General features: G+C 37.1%; 3 protein-coding genes across 3 annotated transcripts; all 3 read left to right on the forward strand.

The window, feature by feature from the left end:
- The first annotated feature begins 6151 nt into the window (after positions 1 to 6151).
- Positions 6152 to 13164, forward strand: LOC145738423 (uncharacterized). Its single transcript, XM_081993239.1, has 4 exons — positions 6152 to 6450; positions 11014 to 11193; positions 11877 to 12366; positions 12424 to 13164. The coding sequence occupies exons 1-4, from the start codon at positions 6152 to 6154 to the stop codon at positions 12679 to 12681; spliced, it is 1227 nt and encodes a 408-aa protein (XP_081849365.1). The 3' UTR covers positions 12682 to 13164.
- A 27-nt stretch (positions 13165 to 13191) lies between these two features.
- Positions 13192 to 15312, forward strand: LOC145738149 (uncharacterized). The gene is made up of 3 exons (XM_081993013.1): positions 13192 to 13988; positions 14415 to 14666; positions 14780 to 15312. The coding sequence occupies exons 1-3, from the start codon at positions 13863 to 13865 to the stop codon at positions 14780 to 14782; spliced, it is 381 nt and encodes a 126-aa protein (XP_081849139.1). The 5' UTR covers positions 13192 to 13862; the 3' UTR covers positions 14783 to 15312.
- A 1577-nt stretch (positions 15313 to 16889) lies between these two features.
- On the forward strand, positions 16890 to 18844 carry LOC145738424 (uncharacterized). Its single transcript, XM_081993240.1, has 2 exons — positions 16890 to 17151; positions 17563 to 18844. The coding sequence occupies exons 1-2, from the start codon at positions 16890 to 16892 to the stop codon at positions 18357 to 18359; spliced, it is 1059 nt and encodes a 352-aa protein (XP_081849366.1). The 3' UTR covers positions 18360 to 18844.
- The last annotated feature ends 405 nt before the right edge of the window (positions 18845 to 19249 follow it).

The following is a 19249-nucleotide window of genomic DNA, read 5'->3' on the forward strand; positions in this document are numbered from 1 at the left end:
GTTACCCCAGGCAAAGGAGGCAATTGTTTTTATGTTGGTATGCTTAAACCAGTGTTGGAAAGTCCCTGTAGGATAATTTCTAACAAGCGGACTCACAGCAAGCGACAAAGCAGAGTTAATAAAAAAGTGCTTGCAATTTTTGCATCAATCAAATGTCACTGTAAAATCGTTGATATTTGATGGTGCAGTTGCAAACATAAGTGCAGTTCAGCAACTTGGCTCAACTAACTTTTTTTGAAAATCCTGTAACAAAAGAAAATGTTTATATTTTCTATGACATTTGTCACATGACAAAGCTAGTTAGAAATTGTTTTGGTGCCATGAAAGTATTAGAAAATCAAACTTCAAAGGAGCCTATAAAATGGGATTTTATTACAAACGGCGAAACTTCAAAATGTTGAAGGACTTCATGCTGCTACCAAGCTGAGAAGTAGGTATTTTCAATGGTGCAGGGAGGTCATGAAAGTCAGACTAGCTGTTCAAACTATCAGTAGAAGTGTAGCAGATGCAATTACATTTTTACGAGAGGACATCCAACATCCAACCATTTTAGAATCAAGGGTAACCTCTGAATTTATATTAAAATATAATAATCTTTTTGATATATTTAATTCCAGGGGTAAGTGGGCTAAATATAAATTTATCGCCTGAAACAGCACCAGATTTTTTTATTTTTTTTGGTGAGATGAAAAAATATATTTTGGGACTAAAATTACAAAGACGACCCGTTATCCATTCAAAACGAAAAACTGGTTTTGTAGGGTTTTTAGTTGAGATGGAATCACTCCTTCATGGAATCATATCCGTGTATAACGACAATATTAAAAAAATTAAAACATGAAATATACAGGGTGTCCGGAAAATACGTGTACAACGTTTGACGACAGACTCCTGACGTCAAAATATGTCGATCTAAGCCGACTTAGTTATATGCAAAATTGTCTCGTTTAGCCGGTAGAGGGCGTCAAAAATTTGTAAAAATATAGTGACCTAGTTGCTATGGCATTTAATAATTTGACAATTATTGACAAATTGTCACCAGTCTATGAAATTTACTCAAGTATACGATCAACATTCTTGAATTACAAGTTCATTTTACCATTAAAAATGGACATGGATACAAACTCTGAGAAGGTTGACATGCTCCTGGTATACGGGTTTTGTCAAGGAAATGGGCGTCAGAGTGTTAGGGTTTACATGGAGAGGTTTCCTAACCGTCGAATACCAAACCACTAAACATTTGCCAATATCGAGCGTCATCTTCGAGAAACGGGCAGGTTTGAGAAAAACTTTGAAGGCAGGGGTCGTATGCGAACAACTCGAACTGTGGAAACAGAAGAGAACATTCTGGAAAGAGTCGAAGAAGAACCAAGTACCAGTTCCCGTCGCTTAGAACGTGAGTTACATGTTCCTAAAACGATTATCAATGAGGTTTTAAAAGAACAGTTATTACATCCTTATCACGTGCAAAAAGTCCAGGAACTTTTACCGACTGATCCGCCCATGCGGCTTACATTTTGTCAAATTATTAGAAACAAAAGAATCCGTGATCCAAATTTTTGTAGAACAATTATGTTTACTGACGAGGCGTGCTTTACAAGATCTGGAGTAACCAATCTGCACAACGAACATATTTATTCCGATGAAAATCCACATGCCATTAAAGTTGCACATCATCAGCATCAATTTAAATTAAATATTTGGGCAGGTATTATTGATCGCTACCTTATTGGTCCCATTGTTATTCCAGACAGGTTAGATGGAAATATTTATTTAAATTTTTTGCAAGACACATTACCAATTCTTCTGGAAAATTTGCCAATTTTACTTCGGAGGCAAATGTGAACATTTTTCCGTTGCCGTTCGGCAATACTTACATCATCAATATCCCAACCGATGGATTGGAAGGGGCAATGATGCACCAGTAAAATGGCCACCACGTTCTCCTGAGTTAAATATGTGTGACTTCTTTTTGTGGGGAGCTATTAAAACAGAAGTTTACAATACTCCTGTAAACACACGTGATGATTTATTGCAGCGGATTTTAAATGCAGGCAACCATTTTAATAACCCCGAGACATTAGATAGGGTACAATTTCATTTCTTAAAGAGTATTGATAAGTGTATTCAGCAAGATGGCGGTCATTTTACACATTTGCTTAAGTAATGTTTTTGGTTTACTTAGTTTCTTACAATAAATAATTTCAACTTTATTATACCTACTTTGATGTATGCAGGTAATTGTAATTTTTTTTTTTCTGGCGAAACAGCTCATCCACCGGGAAATATTAAGGAGGTAAAATAGCTTCAAAATACTTCCGGTCACTCGACAAAAATATCTGGGTTGTCATAACGCCGTTCATATAAAAAATGAGGAGAAATGTTGACGTATTATATCACTTTTATAACACTTCCACTTATTTACAGCCGGTGACTATACTACTAGAAAACGTCATTTTATAGTATTAGTCTACATACTAAAATTCATTACAATCCATTAGCAGGTTTTCACGTAATTTAGTAAAAAACCAATATTTTTACAAATTTTTGACGCCCTCTACCGGCTAAACGAGACAATTTTGGATATAACTAAGTCGGCTTAGATCGACATATTTTGACGTCAGGAGTCTGTCGTCAAACGTTGTACACGTATTTTCCGGACACCCTGTATAGCCATTTATAGACTTTCACAAGATCATTTCAGAGACTTGTGAAACTTTCACAATATCATTTTTTGGAACAATTAGAAGCAAAGGTGGGTTCAACAATAATCCGACAGCAAAACAATTTCAAGCTGCTTATAAGCGACCGCTTCAATGTCAGCAAATATTACTGATTTTGAAAATGTTGCCATTCTAAATTGTAGCGGTATCACAAAAACAGAAAAAGGGAAAGATATGGAAAAAATAATAATTTTGTTTTACTTGAAGCTGAAATTAAGAATGACTTAGATAAATATAAAATATTCATGGGATTTAACAAAGTTAAATTTTTAAGCCCATGTTAGACCATTTTATTTTGGAACTGCAAGTCTATAACTTGACTGGTGTGTCTTTAGTACCCTGAAGCTTAAGTAAGTCTACCAATTTGGTCTAAAAAGTGATTAAAAACTGGAAAAAATTCATTTTTTTTCGAAAAGATTTTATCGTTCCATACTCCCTGTATGCATTGTTGTTCCTTGTTGTTTTTATACTGGCAGGGCAGGTAGCAGGTAAAGTGACATATTTTGACTGCATCACGACCCGACATCTTTTGAACGTCAAAAGGGCATTTTATGATTGTTTGGAATACTGCTTGGCTTCAAACGGAGGTCGCTTTGAACAATTCACTTATAAAAATACTTCTTTTGTTCTTAACTTTCTTGATATAAAGTTAATAATCACCCTGTTTTACTTTCTACGCCAAATTTTACCTGCTACCTGCCGTGCCAGTATCAAAAACAACAAAGAACAACTATGCATACAGGGAGTATGAAACGATAAAACCTTTTCGAAAAAAGATGATTTTTTGCAAGCTTTTTAACACTTTTTAGGCCAAATTGGTAAACTTACTTAAGCTTCAGGGTACGAAACAGCCACCCGTCAAGTTTTATACTTGTAGTTCCAAAATAACATGGTCTAACATGGGCTTAAAAATTTAACACGTGAAATCTTATGTTGCGCGTTAAAAAAACGCACTGTACAGGTTTTTAGTTTGCGCACAATAAATCCAGATATTTGATGTACAGGGTGGGGCAGAATGGACGGGCGTTTTTAGAACTGGTAGTATGTGCGAACGGGAGGAGGTAGAGCATTGCGGTTGTCGTCGTTCGATTCACGAAAGCTTGCCATTTTTTATGAGCCGTATTGGAGTTATTGGACCTTTTTTCTTTGAAGATGCTAGAGGGGCAACTGCCACTGTAACGGCTTGATTCCTGAATTGCGACAAAGAAGAATTAACACCAGACATGTTTGGTTCCTATAGGACGGTGCCACAGCGCATACAGCCCGAGCGACAATGGAAACTGTGCGTCGAATTTTACCTGGACACTAAATCTCTCGTTTCGGTGATGTGCCGTGACCCCCTCGTTCCCCTGACCTTACAGCTGCTGATTTATTTTTGTGGGGTTACCTGAAGGCGAAGGTCTACGTTGATACACCTAAAAATCTGCGTGAGTTAAAAGAAGCCATCAGAGCACAAGTTAGGCCAATAGATATCGATTTGTGTGAGAGGGTTCTGCGGAACTTTGAGGAACAACTACAACAATGTATTACAGAGAACGGACGTCATCTGCCTGACATTTTTTCATTGTTAAATGGCAACATTTAAGCTTTTATTTTGAATGATTGAATTTCTTTTAAGGTAAAAAACAGCGGAGATATTTTCATTTCTTAAACGCCCTTCCATTCTGCCCCACCCTGTATTATCAGGTATAAATGTTATGTTATTTATTAAATATTATTAGATTTATATTTGACTAGATTATACACTCAAATATATGTTACGGATATGTTTGATAGGTGTAAATCAAAGTAACTGTGATTATGTAAGTAGTAATCACAGTTACTTTGATTTACACCTATCAAAATTATAAATATTAAGTTTACCATTCACCCATTTTGGCATAATCATACTATTCTAAATTGATTTGAGAATACAATATATATTTTTTTTTCAATCAACCATATTCATGGTTTAACCTCAGATATAAAATTTAAACCAACTTTTAATACATGTTATTTGTATCAAGCCGATGTAAATTATAACGTCAAATAGCAAACCGTTTACTATTCCACAATACAGTTAAGTTAAGACGTGCCTATATAGTGATCGGAAAGCAAATAGTTATTTGTTTTACAAGGCGAAAAAGTAGCACATTTACTGCCGCAGCGCTAGTCATTGCCGAGTCGAAGACGATGCCATGAAGAAAGATGAGGCAGTAAATGTGCATTTTCGCCGAGTCAAACACATAATTTTTTCGCCGATTATTGTCAATCAGAATAACTTTTTATATTTAAGTAGTAAGACACCTCTCCTATTTCTAATAATGAAAACTGTCCACCTATGATGTACCTACAACAATAATTATACCTGTTTGGTTGCTATGATTACGATCTTAAATAGACATCTTAAATAAGCCAAAATTGACATCTAAAAGTTTCGTCAAATTTATAAGTTTCTTTGTTGAACGTTAATAATCAGCATGCACATATTGGCAACTCCGCATAAAAAGCCGTAAAAATACATAGCGTATTTTTCAAGGGGACTGCGGGGAGCGGGCGGCGGTGTCTGGAACTACGGTTGCTAACCGGCGCAAGAAATGTAAAAAGGAGTCTTGATCAGTATGCGCACGCGAGTGTATCGTTTGCGGTGCGTTAAGAGTAAATGTGTCGTAGTGTTTCAAGGTTTATTATTAAATTTCACATTGTAACCAGTACGTTGTTTCATTCACATTTCGCAAATACTGTATAGGTCATCCAGACCATCTCAGACAGGCGGGGGTAACTTCAGTTCAGAAATTACACCATTATTTGGTCCTTCGAGCCGGATACCATTATTTGTCCTAATAAACCGAAGTAAATACGACGTTAATAAAACTGCCAGCCAGGGCGGTAACGACACATTTTACTCAAATTCAGACTTTAAATACTGATCAAGGTTCAAGTTAAGTGACAGCCAAACAAGAAGTGCAGTTTGGAGCATTAGTCACTGTCAATTAAAATTGAATACAAGTGCAGTTGAAGCAAGGAGCTCAGTTCCAGAGTCTCAAGTTCATGTAAGTACCAGAGTTGCTGATTTTCCGAAAAAGTATTGTTCTAGTCAGGGTCGCGTTTCGCGGAATTGCGTAGTTTTTCGTGTCGCGTTCGGATAAATCACTTCAATTTGTGCGTAAAAAACGGATTTATTCATTACATTTACGAACTGGTTAACGTAGTTAATGTATAGTATATGTACATATTTTCTATAGTTTTATCTAGCGTTGCATCTACAGTTTGTCTTTCATTGGCTAACATTACGTAATACTTAAATGTTTGTAGTGATACTTCAGAATTCAGAAGTCTTTTTTGCATTTAAAGTTAATGTTAGATATTAGCTTTGCGTATAAGGTTAAGGTTTTGTTTGTCGGTTTTCCTAGTCTAAGTTGGTCAAAGTGTACTGTTAGATATTAAATATGACTTCTAGGAAAAGCAGACAGGATGCTAGTCAAGAGCAGTCCAAAATGGACAGTCAAGTTGCTATTAGGGACTTGGAGCGTAAAAAAGATATGTTACAAACGAAATTGGTGCGGTTTAGTTCTTTTTTAAATGCTTTAAAAAATTCTCCAAACCCGTCTAGATTAATAGAGCTAGATACTCGTCTCAAGGACATTGAAAGCCATTTATTGCGTGATTTTAATAACGTACAATTTGACTTGGAAGGAATTGACTTTGATCGATTTCAAGAAGATCCAGGTGACACCTTTGAAAGCAAGTACTATGAGGTCATCTCGGATGCAAAACAGTTTATATTTGATATATCAAGTCACTCTGTGCCGTCAACTCAGAATCCTAGTGATGTGGTAAATTCTACTAGTTCAAGTTCATGTACTAAGCCATTAAATGTCAAATTGCCACTTATCGAGTTGCCAAAGTTTTCAGGTGATTTTAATCAGTGGCTAGAATTCAAAGAACTCTTTTTATCATTGATTCATAATGTTGATAATTTGGATGCTGTTCAAAAGTTACACTATTTGAGAACGTCATTAAAAGATTCTGCTTTACAATGTATTCAGTCACTTGAAGTAACAGAAAGCAATTATGAAATTTCGTGGAAGATCTTGTGCGAGCGTTTTGACAATAAACGTCTAATGATACACAATTATATTAGAAGTTTATTTAACATTTCAGATCTTAAAGTTTGTGCTCCTGCTAACTTGCGCAGTTTGGTAGATACTTTGTCAAAGATATTACGAGCGTTAGAATCAATGGGTGTAAGTACGTTGCATTGGGACCCAATGATTATATATTTAGTGACTAGCAAACTGGACAAGACAACTCTTTTTAGCTGGGAACAACATGAAAGTGCAAGCGATTTGCCAACTGTTGATGAATTAAAATCTTTCTTAGTATCAAGGGCAAATCTTTTAGAGAAAGTTAATTTACACGAATTTCAAAAACCGTCTCACAAAGCAAATGACAAATCTAATTTTAACAACTTTCAAAAACGTGACAGTCATCCTCAAAAATGTCTTTTATCTAATTCACATGAAAAAAGAGATAACAAACATTTTCAAAGAAAATTTGCTTGTTATCATTGTTCCCAAAATCATTCCATTTGCAAGTGTCCTGAATTTCTTTCATTGACTTTGCCAGAAAAATGGGAAAGGGTAAAATCATTAAATCTTTGTGAAAATTGTCTTCAAAAAGGTCATACTATTTCGCAATGTAAATCTGGACCCTGCAGACGATGTTCTGAAAACCATAACTCCTTATTACACCCAATAGAACCTCAAGTAAATCCAGTTGGTTTAACATTGGTTGAACAAGTTAACAGTTCAGTAACTGATCAACCCGAGGAAACAACAGTGTGTAAAATATCTAGTGCAAGTCAAGTTTTGCTAGCAACCGTTTTGGTAAACGTTGTGGATTCTGAAGGACAATCTCATTTATGTCGTGCGTTGCTTGACAATGCTTCAATGTCTAATTTTGTGTCCAGTAAATTTGCGAGCAAGTTGTCTTTATCCAAGTTTGAAACCAATACTTCAGTCACTGGCATAGACGAAGCAAATGTCAAGGTTTCACAAGGTTGCACACTTCAAGTTTGTTCCTTTCAGACAAATTTTAATGTTTCCATTCAATGTTTCATTTTACCAAAGATAACAAATAAACTACCACTTTTTTCTTTGAGCCATGATTCGATTAATATCCCTTCCAATGTTTCATTGTCTGATCCTAAATTCTACTTGTCGCAAGACATTGACATGCTGATTGGTGCCGAAGTTTTCTGGAGAATCATGTGCAAAGGATTCCGAAACTTGGACCTGGTTTGCCAGTGTTACAGAACACTAAGTTTGGTTGGATTGTGACAGGGTCATTTACAAGTCAGATGTCTGATCGCAACTCCCAACAAGTTTCAACTTGTCATCTTGTTAGTCAGTATGAAATACAAACTCAACTTCAAACATTTTGGGAATTGGAAGAAGTTGCAACTAAATGTCCATGGTCTCAGGAAGAACAGATGGCAGAACAACACTTTATTGATACTGTTCGTAGAAGTGAAGATGGTAGGTTTGTGGTTTCCATTCCACTTAAAGAATCTATTTCTAAGTTAGGTCATTCCAGAGATGGAGCCGCAAAGCAATTCTTTTCATTAGAAAAACGTTTAAATTATAAGCCCGAATTAAAGAATTTGTATTGTCAATTCATGACAGAATATGAGCAGTTACAGCACATGTCACCTTTTCAACCTTCTGATGGTCAAACAACCTTTTATTCACCCCATCATGGAGTTTTCAGAGAAGATAGTTCCACTACAAAACTCAGGGTTGTTTTTAACAGCTCATTTGCATCCTCAAGTGGTCTCTCTTATAACTCAATCCAGATGGTTGGACCAACAGTTCAAGAAGACTTAGTATCTATATTACTAAGATTCAGACAGCATTCCTTTGTGATTAATGCAGACATTTGTAAAATGTATCGTCAGATACTAGTATCCGATGAGTTTAAACCTCTTCAGTTGATTTTGTGGAGATCAAATTCAGATCAAGAACTTCTTTCATACTCCTTGAATACAGTCGTCTATGGCACAGCAAGTGCACCCTTTTTGGCCACGCGATGTTTGCTTCAGTTGAGTCTAGATCATCTGCAATCACATCCTCTTGCAGCCAAATCTTTAAAAAGGGACTTTTACGTTGATGACTTTCTTTCCGGTTCTGATTCAGTTAGTGAAGCCATTGATCTAGCAAATCAAGTCAGCTCAATTCTGGAATCCGCTGGATTTCAATTAAGGAAGTGGCGATCTAACTGCTCAACCATTTTAAGTTCATTAAATAACTCAAAAGCAGTTTCAGACGAGTTTTACTTTGGATCTTCTGATTCAACCAAAACATTGGGTATGTCTTGGTCCTCTAGTTCAGACTACATTTCATTTTTCATACATCCTATCATTCCACATGCCAAAGTAACTAAGCGCGTTAATTTGTCCGAAGTGGCAAAGATTTTCGATCCGCTTGGTCTTTTAAGTCCAGTCGTTATAAGAGAAAAAATGTTCTTACAAAAACTTTGGTCATTAAATATACCTTGGGATGGTGAAGTGCCCACTGAGTTAGCTCGTAAGTGGAAATCTTTTCGACTGGAACTTCCAGAGTTAAACAAATTGAATATTCCTAGACAAGCTACATGTAAGGACTGTGTTCGCGCTGAAATCCATGGGTTTTCCGATGCATCTCAATATGCCTACGGCGCATGCATTTTCCTAAGGACAATTGATAAAAATCAAAATGTTTTTGTCAATCTTCTAGTGTCAAAAACAAGAGTCGCCCCATTAAAGTCGATAAGCATTCCTCGATTGGAACTTTGCGGCGCATTGCTCTTGTCTAAACTTTTCTCAAAGGTGACACAATCATTGACTTTTAAAATTGACGATTCGTTCATGTGGTGTGATTCAACTGTGGCACTAGCTTGGATACGATCATCACCACATCAATTTCAAGTTTTTGTGGGGAATAGAGTCACAGAAATTCAAGGACTGACTCCTCCTGAAATGTGGAATTATGTACCTACGGAGCTAAATCCCGCTGACCTTGTCTCAAGAGGTACTTCTCCTAAACAGCTCGTTGAAAGACAACGAGAATGGTTGACCGGACCAACTTGGTTGTACCAGTCTCGATCTGAGTGGCCAGTTGACATAACAATTTCTGAGCCAATAGACTTACTACAACTACCAGAAACTAAAAAGAACGTTGAAGTCTTTGTCCAAGTTACAACTCAATTGTTTCCATTTAACCGATTTTCTTCTTTTACTCGAATTAGGACGGTTATGGCATTAGTTCTGCGTTTTATCCATAACTGTAAGTGTCAACATGACAAAAGGAAGACGAACCAGTTGTCCGTTGAAGAGCATCGGTCAGCTGAAGATATTTTGATCAAACTTGCTCAAAAAGAGTCTTTTGGTCAAGATCTTAATGATCTAGAAAAGACAGGCAATGTTTCTCAAACAAGCAATTTATTGTCTCTATCACCTTTCTTGAAAGATAATGTTGTCAGGGTGGGGGGTAGATTGAAACATGCACCATACTCATTTGATATTAAACATCCAATTCTTTTATCAGGAAAGCATCATTTATCATTGTTAATCATGAGAGAAAAGCATATTTCATCATTTCATTGTGCGCCTGAGCTACTTTTGTCAAGAGTTAGGGAAAAATACTGGATAATTTCTGGAAGAAATTTGGCAAAAAAGGTCGTCAGGACATGTATAGTGTGTTTCAAATTTAATCCCAAATTTGTTAAGCCCATTATGGGGAACTTACCAGCAGCTAGAGTATCGCCACAGATGTCAGTTTTTACTCATGTAGGAATTGATTATGCTGGACCTTTTTTCTACAAAGATCATGCTGGTCGAGCAGGAAAAACTAAAGTGTTACTTATGTCTCTTTATATGTCTAACTGTTAAAGCTGTTCATTTAGAGCTAACAACAGAACTAAGTACATCATCATTTTTACAAGCCTTTCAGAGGTTTATCTCTCGTAGAGGCAAGCCACTGAATGTATACACCGATAATGGAAGCAACTTTTTAGGTGCAAACAACCAATTGAATGAACTTGGACAATTCCTAAAATCTAATCAAAATTGTATCATCAAACAACTTGGTACAGATTTAGATATCAATTGGAAATTTATAGCTGCGTATTCTCCACATCACGGAGGCATTTGGGAGGCCGGCATAAAGTGTGCCAAAAGGCATTTAATGAAGGTTTTGTCAAATCTTCCTTTCAAGCCAACCTTTGAACATTTTTGTACAATACTTAGTCAAATAGAATGTATTTTGAATAGTCGACCTTTAACGCGATTATCGAGTGATCCTAACGATTTGTGCGCTTTGACTCCGTCTTATTTTTTGATCGGTCGGGATTCGTCGTCTTTACCATATCCTGACTTAGAACATACACCAGTAAACCGACTAGCCTTGTACGAGAAACTTGAGAAAATCAAGCAGCAGTTCTGGCACAGATGGTCAGTTGAGTATATTCGTCAACTTCAGCAACGCCAGAAATGGAAGATAAATTGCAGAAATCTAGCTGTCGGAGAACTGGTCTTGGTTCATGATAATGACTTACCACCGTTTCGTTGGAAACTCGGACGTGTTTGTGAAGTGCACCCGGGCACAGATGGTGTTGTGCGCGTTGCAACGGTCAAAACCGCGTATGGCACAATTAAACGAGCAGTCGTAAAGCTGGCTCCATTGCCTATAGGTACTAGTATGTAGCAAAGGGTTAATGTTTGCCAGTGGCTGTTGCCTATGTAAATAGCGTTACTTAGAATAAGTTTATGTTAAGCATTACATGTTAAACTTTTCCTTTGACACAATATTACTCTTTTGAAAGTAGCCTTTCAAGGTGGGGGGCATGTTGAACGTTAATAATCAGCATGCACATATTGGCAACTCCGCATAAAAAGCCGTAAAAATACATAGCGTATTTTTCAAGGGGACTGCGGGGAGCGGGCGGCGGTGTCTGGAACTACGGTTGCTAACCGGCGCAAGAAATGTAAAAAGGAGTCTTGATCAGTATGCGCACGCGAGTGTATCGTTTGCGGTGCGTTAAGAGTAAATGTGTCGTAGTGTTTCAAGGTTTATTATTAAATTTCACATTGTAACCAGTACGTTGTTTCATTCACATTTCGCAAATACTGTATAGGTCATCCAGACCATCTCAGACAGGCGGGGGTAACTTCAGTTCAGAAATTACACCATTCTTCATGATGGAGACTATGGAGAGTGACGACGATGTACCACTAACGCCTCCGGAGGTGCGAGAAGCAGCCAGCAATGTAGAAATTAATCTCCTACCGGAAAAATCGAAAAAAATATATGAAGAGACATACTGCCGATTTATGGATTACCGGAAGAACAAGATCATCGGTTCGTTTTCAAAAAACGTGTTAAGCGCATATTTTGCTGAGCTGTCTCAAAAACTAAAGTCTTCTACATTGTGGAGTGTATATTCTATGCTCAAATCCACCTTAAGCACTCATCATAATGTAGATTTGGCAAAGTATTTGAAACTAAGGGCTTTTTTAAAAAGGCAGAAAGATGGATACCAACCCAAAAAATCTAAGGTGTTTGAGAAGGAAGAAGTTATTAAATTTTTATCGGAAGCTCCAAGTGCCAACTATTTATCAACCAAAGTAAGTTTCATAACTTTGGATCGAATTTTAAGTGAATAACCAAGTATTTTTGTCTAGGTTGCGGCGGTTCTTGTGATTGCCGGAGCATGTAGAAGTGACGAACTTGTGCGAATGCAATTAGATGATACTGAAGATATGGGCAATAAGCTATTAGTTTCCCTTCCTGATACCAAAACGAAGAGACCGAGATCTTTTGTGGTATCAGAACACCTGGACATGTATAGAGAGATGTGTATAGAAAATATGCTTCTTATCGTCCTTCTGGATTTGAAAGCCGAAGATTTTTCTTCAGATATTGGAGAAGTAAAGCATTAAAACAAGTTATTGGAATTCATAAATTTGGTGCTATGCCACAAGAGATAGCAACTTATTTAAAACTACCAAATGCTCAGAAGTACACTGGACATTGCTTTAGAAGGACGTCTGCTACTTGGCTTGTTAATTCTGGAGCTGACATCACAATGCTAAGAAGACATGGAGGATGGAAGTCCACAAGTGTTGCTGAAGGCTACATAGAGAATTCAGTCGAAAGCAAAAGTGTGATTAGGGAAAAAATTCTAGCGAATATTCCCACCTGCAGTGACAGTGGGAAGAGAAAAGATGAAACTTCTAGTTCATCGGTGTATTTGAAAAATAGTTCTAACGAAGTGAACGACAAATCAATAATAATAGAAGGATGTTCTCATTTTACTGTTAATGTTTATAAATAATTATATATACTTTTGAATGTTTGACTCCAAAAATGTTATAGTGTTTGGTGTTTTTTCTTAATAAATGTTAAATTTTATGTTGTGTAAACGATGTGATGATATTTATATTGTCCCTGCCTAGGCAGTAAAAGTGGTTGTTTACAGCCTGTCGTTAGGCACTAAAACGACAGGTTTACTGACAATCGGCAAAAAACAATTTTTTGTCACTTTACTCGCAAAATACTGCAAAGGAATTCGAAAAATTTGTAAACACTTTGTTGGTTCTACAGTAATATACAGGGTTCCTTTAAAAAGAAGGATGCACCCTCCCAGGAGTCCGAGTCGTCGGACTATGGCTCCCAGGACGCCTATTCTTGAAAGCAAGAGAAGGGAGTGGTCCCTGGGACTTCCCAGGGAGCATTTCCTCACTTCGTCTCCCCTACATATAATCAACATATTCTTGAATCATTGCCGAAGATGGGGAGTATCAGGGAGGGAACAAAATCAAGAAGCAATGTTGCCGACTCGTTCAACCAATAGAATGGCACCAAATTCCGACAGAAGACAGAAACCATGACAAACATATGACATATAACCCTAGTTTTGGTTTTGCTTTCGTTTTCTTTTGTGTTTGAAGTTTGAAAGTTTGAATCACGGTTTGAATTTTGAATGCTCAAAACTGTGAGAGAAAACTGTGAATTAGTAAGTTTGTTTGGTGATGCTGTAAATTAGTAAGTACCTACCAAACATTCCGGATTCAGAAATGGATGCTAAATTGAGACAGTTAAGCAAAAAGAAGTTTTGATTATGTACAAGGGAAAGCTAACAGCCACATACACAAATGCAATCAGCATTGTATTATGGCAAGAAGTAACTTGCATTTTAAATGCAATTCCAGGGGGGGCTATTAAAGACTGGTGGCAATGGAGAAAGGTAGGTATTTTTGCTCAATAAATCTCTAGTTGCTTTTTGCTATATTAAAGCCCAATTGTTGGAGCAAAGCTTAAACCGGCCACATAAGATAAGCATTGCTGTCATGTTATGTTCATATAAAACAAAATCCAATGGTGACAAGAATGCTCTTCTTATGAGGTGTAGCAAAGAGTTCAGTGTAACTTAAAGTTTTAGGCCCAGTTTACCTAACTTCATAGTCATAGTCATAATTATAAACTTAATTTTTGTCCATAACAACCCATAGAAAACAGGTAAAATACAAAAATTAAATATATGATTATGAAGTTGGGTAATCCCGGCCTAAGCTGTATTTGAACAACTGGACCTGGCTACATAACTTGAAAACTCAAAACCACACTTTAGCATTTGATGGTCAGTTTTAATTTTTAACCTATTTTTTAATAGACATGGACTGACATAAAAAAGAATGTTAAAACTAAAATAAGCAAAGAAAAGAAATATAGCCAAGGAACAGGGGGAGGTCCTCCACTACCCCCACCTCTCATGGAGGATACAGATAAAAGTACCTATGAGAAAATATTTGAAATAATAACTCCAGTCGCTATACAAGGAGATCAAGATGTGCCAGAACCCAAAATTATTTTTGATGACAGTATTATTGAAACCCCTATTCTCACAGAACAGACTCTGAGCAATGTAAGTGTGTTGTTTGATTACAATTTTCAAGTATTTTAAATAATTTATCACAAGTGTAACAACGCTACAGTGTCCAATTGAAATAATCAACTATGATATTTTCGCAATTTTAGTAAATTCTAGAAATTATCACAATACAAGAAGGTAATGAGGGTCAAGATGTGATAACAAATAATAACAAAGTTACGTCAAAGCCAAAGGATAATAGACAGTCTGATCTTGTTTGCATGATCAAGGAAGTACATCTGCAGCAACACCTAGTACTTCCAACAAGAATGGCAAAGGTCACACGAGAACCAAGTACACAAAGTCAGCAAAATTAACTGATTCAATAAAAAATAATAAAAAGTTCTTGGATTTAAGCCAGAATAGCATTTCTTGTACAAGCAGTTACAGGAAGAGCAAATTAGAATTGATCCAAAAACATTATGAAACTAAAGGAAGTTATTACAAATCAAAACTTGAAGCCCTGCAAAAAAAGGCTCAATATTATGAAAAAAAAATTGAAATATTGAGTAACATTTCTAATGCACTAAATAAAATTGCTGCAGCAAAATAGATATATTTTAGATTGATTGCTGTGCTAAGACAGTTTGCTGTGAAAACTTATGGTGATCTCTATAAGAAAATACATATTTTTTAACCTTTGTTTTTTAGTTAATTTGTTTTGTTAGAATTTATAATTCGTTTATACATACCTAGAGAGAGTTTCTAAGTTTGACTAAGTAGGCAGTGTGTTAATATATTATATCTATTATTGAAATAAAATATTTCATAATAAATTTTGTAGTATTCTTTTTATTTTATATACATACAATGGTGTAAAAAAAAACAATTAGCAAGCTACTGATTAAAATGGTTGGCAATAATGTTTTGCTGTAAGGTCCTTGCAGCTGTCAAATCAGGATTCATTATGTTTAGCATGTTTTCAAGAACATTTGGAGTGTTATACATGCCATAATCAGAGTCTTCAACATGAGGTTCCTGTACGTCTGGAATATTTTTTTCCAGACACAAATTATGCAGGACACAACAGGCATTCACAATTTTTGCAGCAGTTGTTGGGTGGTAATGTAAACTTCGATACTTTAACAAACATCTAAATCTGTTTTTTAACACATCATTGCATCGTTTAATAATTGATCTTATTGAACATAGTCTTTCATTAAATCTTTGTTCACCATTATTTTGTGGATTTAAAAGGGGAGTCAGTAACCATTGTAAATATATTTCATGTACACAGGTTGTTAGAAAATTATGGTGATAAAATGAAACTGGTAACAGAAAATTTAGATTTTTCTTAATCAATATGTGTCCTAATAGTTATCTTTATTAAAATACACAGGGTGTCAAAAATAAAATGTATTGTCATAATATGCTTTTGAATTATTATTATTACCTTTTTTTATTACTAGCACTTACTGCTAGTAATACTAACCGTCTCGTGTCGGTTTTTCCGCGAGACATCAAAGGAAAGGAGGAGCTTAGTCTGGACGGAATCGGTAAGTTTGCATTTTTGGTTAGTTTTAACGGCGGTAGCGTTGTGTGAATTTGAAGTTGTGTGAAAGTTAAGGATTTTATTAAAAGATGGATGACTGGAATGATGAGTTACAGCTCCGTATGATTGAGCTGTATGAATCGAAACCAATTCTCTGGAACCCAACCGATCCGAACTATTTTAGAAAAAATAAAAAAATTGACGCTTGGGTTGAAATAACCCAAGCTTTAAATTTAAATAAAACTTGGGAAGAAGTGAAAAAGAAGTGTAATTCGCTATTGGCAACCTATCGCAAAGAGAGGAAAAAAGTCAAGGACCGTATTACAACGGGATCAGGTAAGTGATATTATTTCTTAACAAACACTTATTAATCTGAGCACTGTTTAAACAAGAATATTATTATATTTCAGTCTCGTCTTCGTAAATAAGGTAGTTGTAGTACCCCCGTTTGGGGTCAGTCTCACACGTTTCAAAGGTAAAACCCAAAATAAAAAACTTCCCAGTACCGGCCCTGTAACCTTCCCCTATCGCCACTACGCATCCTCTCGAATCATTCTTCGTTTGTGTGTCAGTCTAAACGCGTCTGTTTTATTTGGTGTCGTACTGTATTTTGTGGAAAACCTGTGAAAATGCCAAAGAGGCATAGAAAAAGTCGGCATAGGAGTCGCAGTCGATCTCTGTCAGAAGATAGGGCAACTAACAAGCTATTGAAGCTTATGGAAGATATGGACAAACGACTGAAAAATATCGAAAATGGCGGCCATATTCCAAACCGGGCTCGCCCGGCTTATTCACCCCGTCGGCGTCGACCAGGTGGTTCGCAGCGCCGTTCGTCAGGTTCCGTCGACGCCGACTCCGATGGTGCTTCGTTGTCGTCATCAGTCGAGGGTGCCTCCCCCGGGCCCAGCATGATGGGTTCGCCCGATGTTACTGAGGCCAGTGATTGCGTTGTCGCCCAAGATTTACCACCTGAACCTGAACAAAAGGGTAGGTTTATTTTTTATCCGTTTAATTTGTTACGATTTTACTTTTCCCGGGCATGTTCCTGGACGGAAATGAGCCAATGAGTGCCTATTTGCCGTTCCTCATGAATTAAAATACCAATGAGTGTATTTTTTGTTTTTACCATATGGGGTTTTTTCCATGTTTTTTTCCTCAATTTCCGGCTTGAATTAAGCGTCAATGAGCACGCTAGACTCAAATGAGAGTCGCAAATAAAGGGACAGTAATAAATACATTTTTTCTTTACTCGTCTCCTTTCGTGGTGTCGATGAGCACACCGCACCAGTGTCAATGAGTACACTATGTTTAGTTAAACATACAAAGCATTAAGTCTATTCTCCCACTGTAGCTCTCGACTTACGGTGTATTATTTTTCTTTTTCTATATTGTCATTAGATGATTCCCCGCCACAAGAGGCACCGGGCAGCCTCAGCGATGATGTTGTTGCTATTCTGGGAGAAAAAGCGGACAGTAAAATATCTTGGGGTCCCAATGTGCACCCGGACTTGGTCCCGCGTTGGAAAGCTCTACTAGCTTCTGGCTTATCAGAGGACGAAAAGAAATTACTTATCCAGAAATACCCTCCTCCGGAAAATCTGCAACACATGGGGGCTCCCATTTTAAACCCAGTAGTGCTGAAAGCCATTTCAACATCTAATGCGCAACGTGATCAGCGTATGGCGTCTAGTCAAAGTCAAATGGCGGCTACACTATCGGCTTTGGGACGATTACTCACTTTGATTCTGGCGGAGGAGGGAGGAGGCAACAGGCAACACATAAGTTTGCTGAATGACGCAAGCCGGTTGTTGATGGATTCATTTTATCAACAAACATTAGCGCGCAGGGGCCTCATAGCTGTTAACCTAAGCAAAGAGTTTCAGGAGATCAACAATAATATCCCTCTTGACCCCTTTTTGTTTGGAGAAAATCTAGAAGAAAGGCTAAAAAACACAAAAAGTTTGGAAGACTCGGGGAAAACCTTAAAACCAAAGATCTCAAAGACACCATACAAGGGCACGGCTGGTGCTTTAAACTACAAGGCTCCACCTCGGCAACATCAGGGGACTCGGCGCGAGGGGAGCAAGTTTCATCAGTCATCCATCAGGCAATTCAAGCAGATTCCCAACAACCGCCAATTTTACACCAACCACAACCAGTCCCAAGGCCAACGGAAGAAAACGTTTCGCCGTTAGCAGCAAATCTACAGGTGGGTAGCGCTGGCAGGTTAAGACGGTTTTACTACAAATGGACAAAGTTTTGTCCGGATACAAAAATCCAAGGTTGGATTCTTGGTTTAAAAATCCCGTTTACATCAATACCGAATCAGACATTTTTTAAAACCCAGGTATGGTCTCCTAAGGAGAAACGCCTTGTTAAGCCATGCATTGATAAACTTTTAGCAGACCATGTCATCGCCGTTGTATATGCTTGTTCTGGCCAATATATATCATCAATTTTTATCAGACCGAAGAGTGATGGATCACATCGTCTCATTCTCAATCTAAAAGCTTTGAACAAGCACATTTCAACTTCGCATTTTAAAATGGAAGATCACCGTACGGTGACAAGGCTTATGACAGAAAACTGTTTTATGTGCTCTATCGACTTACAGGATGCATATTTCTTAATTTCCATCCACTCGGATTTTAGAAAATATCTCAGATTTGAATTTAATGGCACCCTGTATGAATACAATTGCTTACCTTTTGGACTGAATATTGCTCCTCTAGTATTTACAAAACTGATGAAACCCGTGCTTAATTCTCTCCGGAGCCAAGGTTTTCGCTCAGTAGCTTATCTTGACGATATCTTACTGCTAGGACCTACGTCTAATGACTGTTTGACAAATGTCCGTGCCTCTCTTGATTTGTTTTTATCTTTGGGGTTTTTACCAAATTATAACAAGTGCAAATTGGTCCCATCCCAGACTATAGAATACCTCGGTTTTCTCTTCGACTCACGTGACATGTCTATTAGTCCGGCCCCAGCAAAAGCTCAAAACATTTTACAATTGGTAAAAGCATTTTCGCAGCTAAAGCATTGTTCAATTCGTCAGTTTGCCATGTTATTGGGAAAACTGACT

The sequence above is a fragment of the Ips typographus genome, linkage group LG15, assembly GCF_016097725.1.
Source record: "Ips typographus isolate SLU linkage group LG15, UJ_Ityp_2.0, whole genome shotgun sequence".
Classification (NCBI taxonomy): Eukaryota; Metazoa; Arthropoda; class Insecta; order Coleoptera; family Curculionidae; genus Ips; species Ips typographus.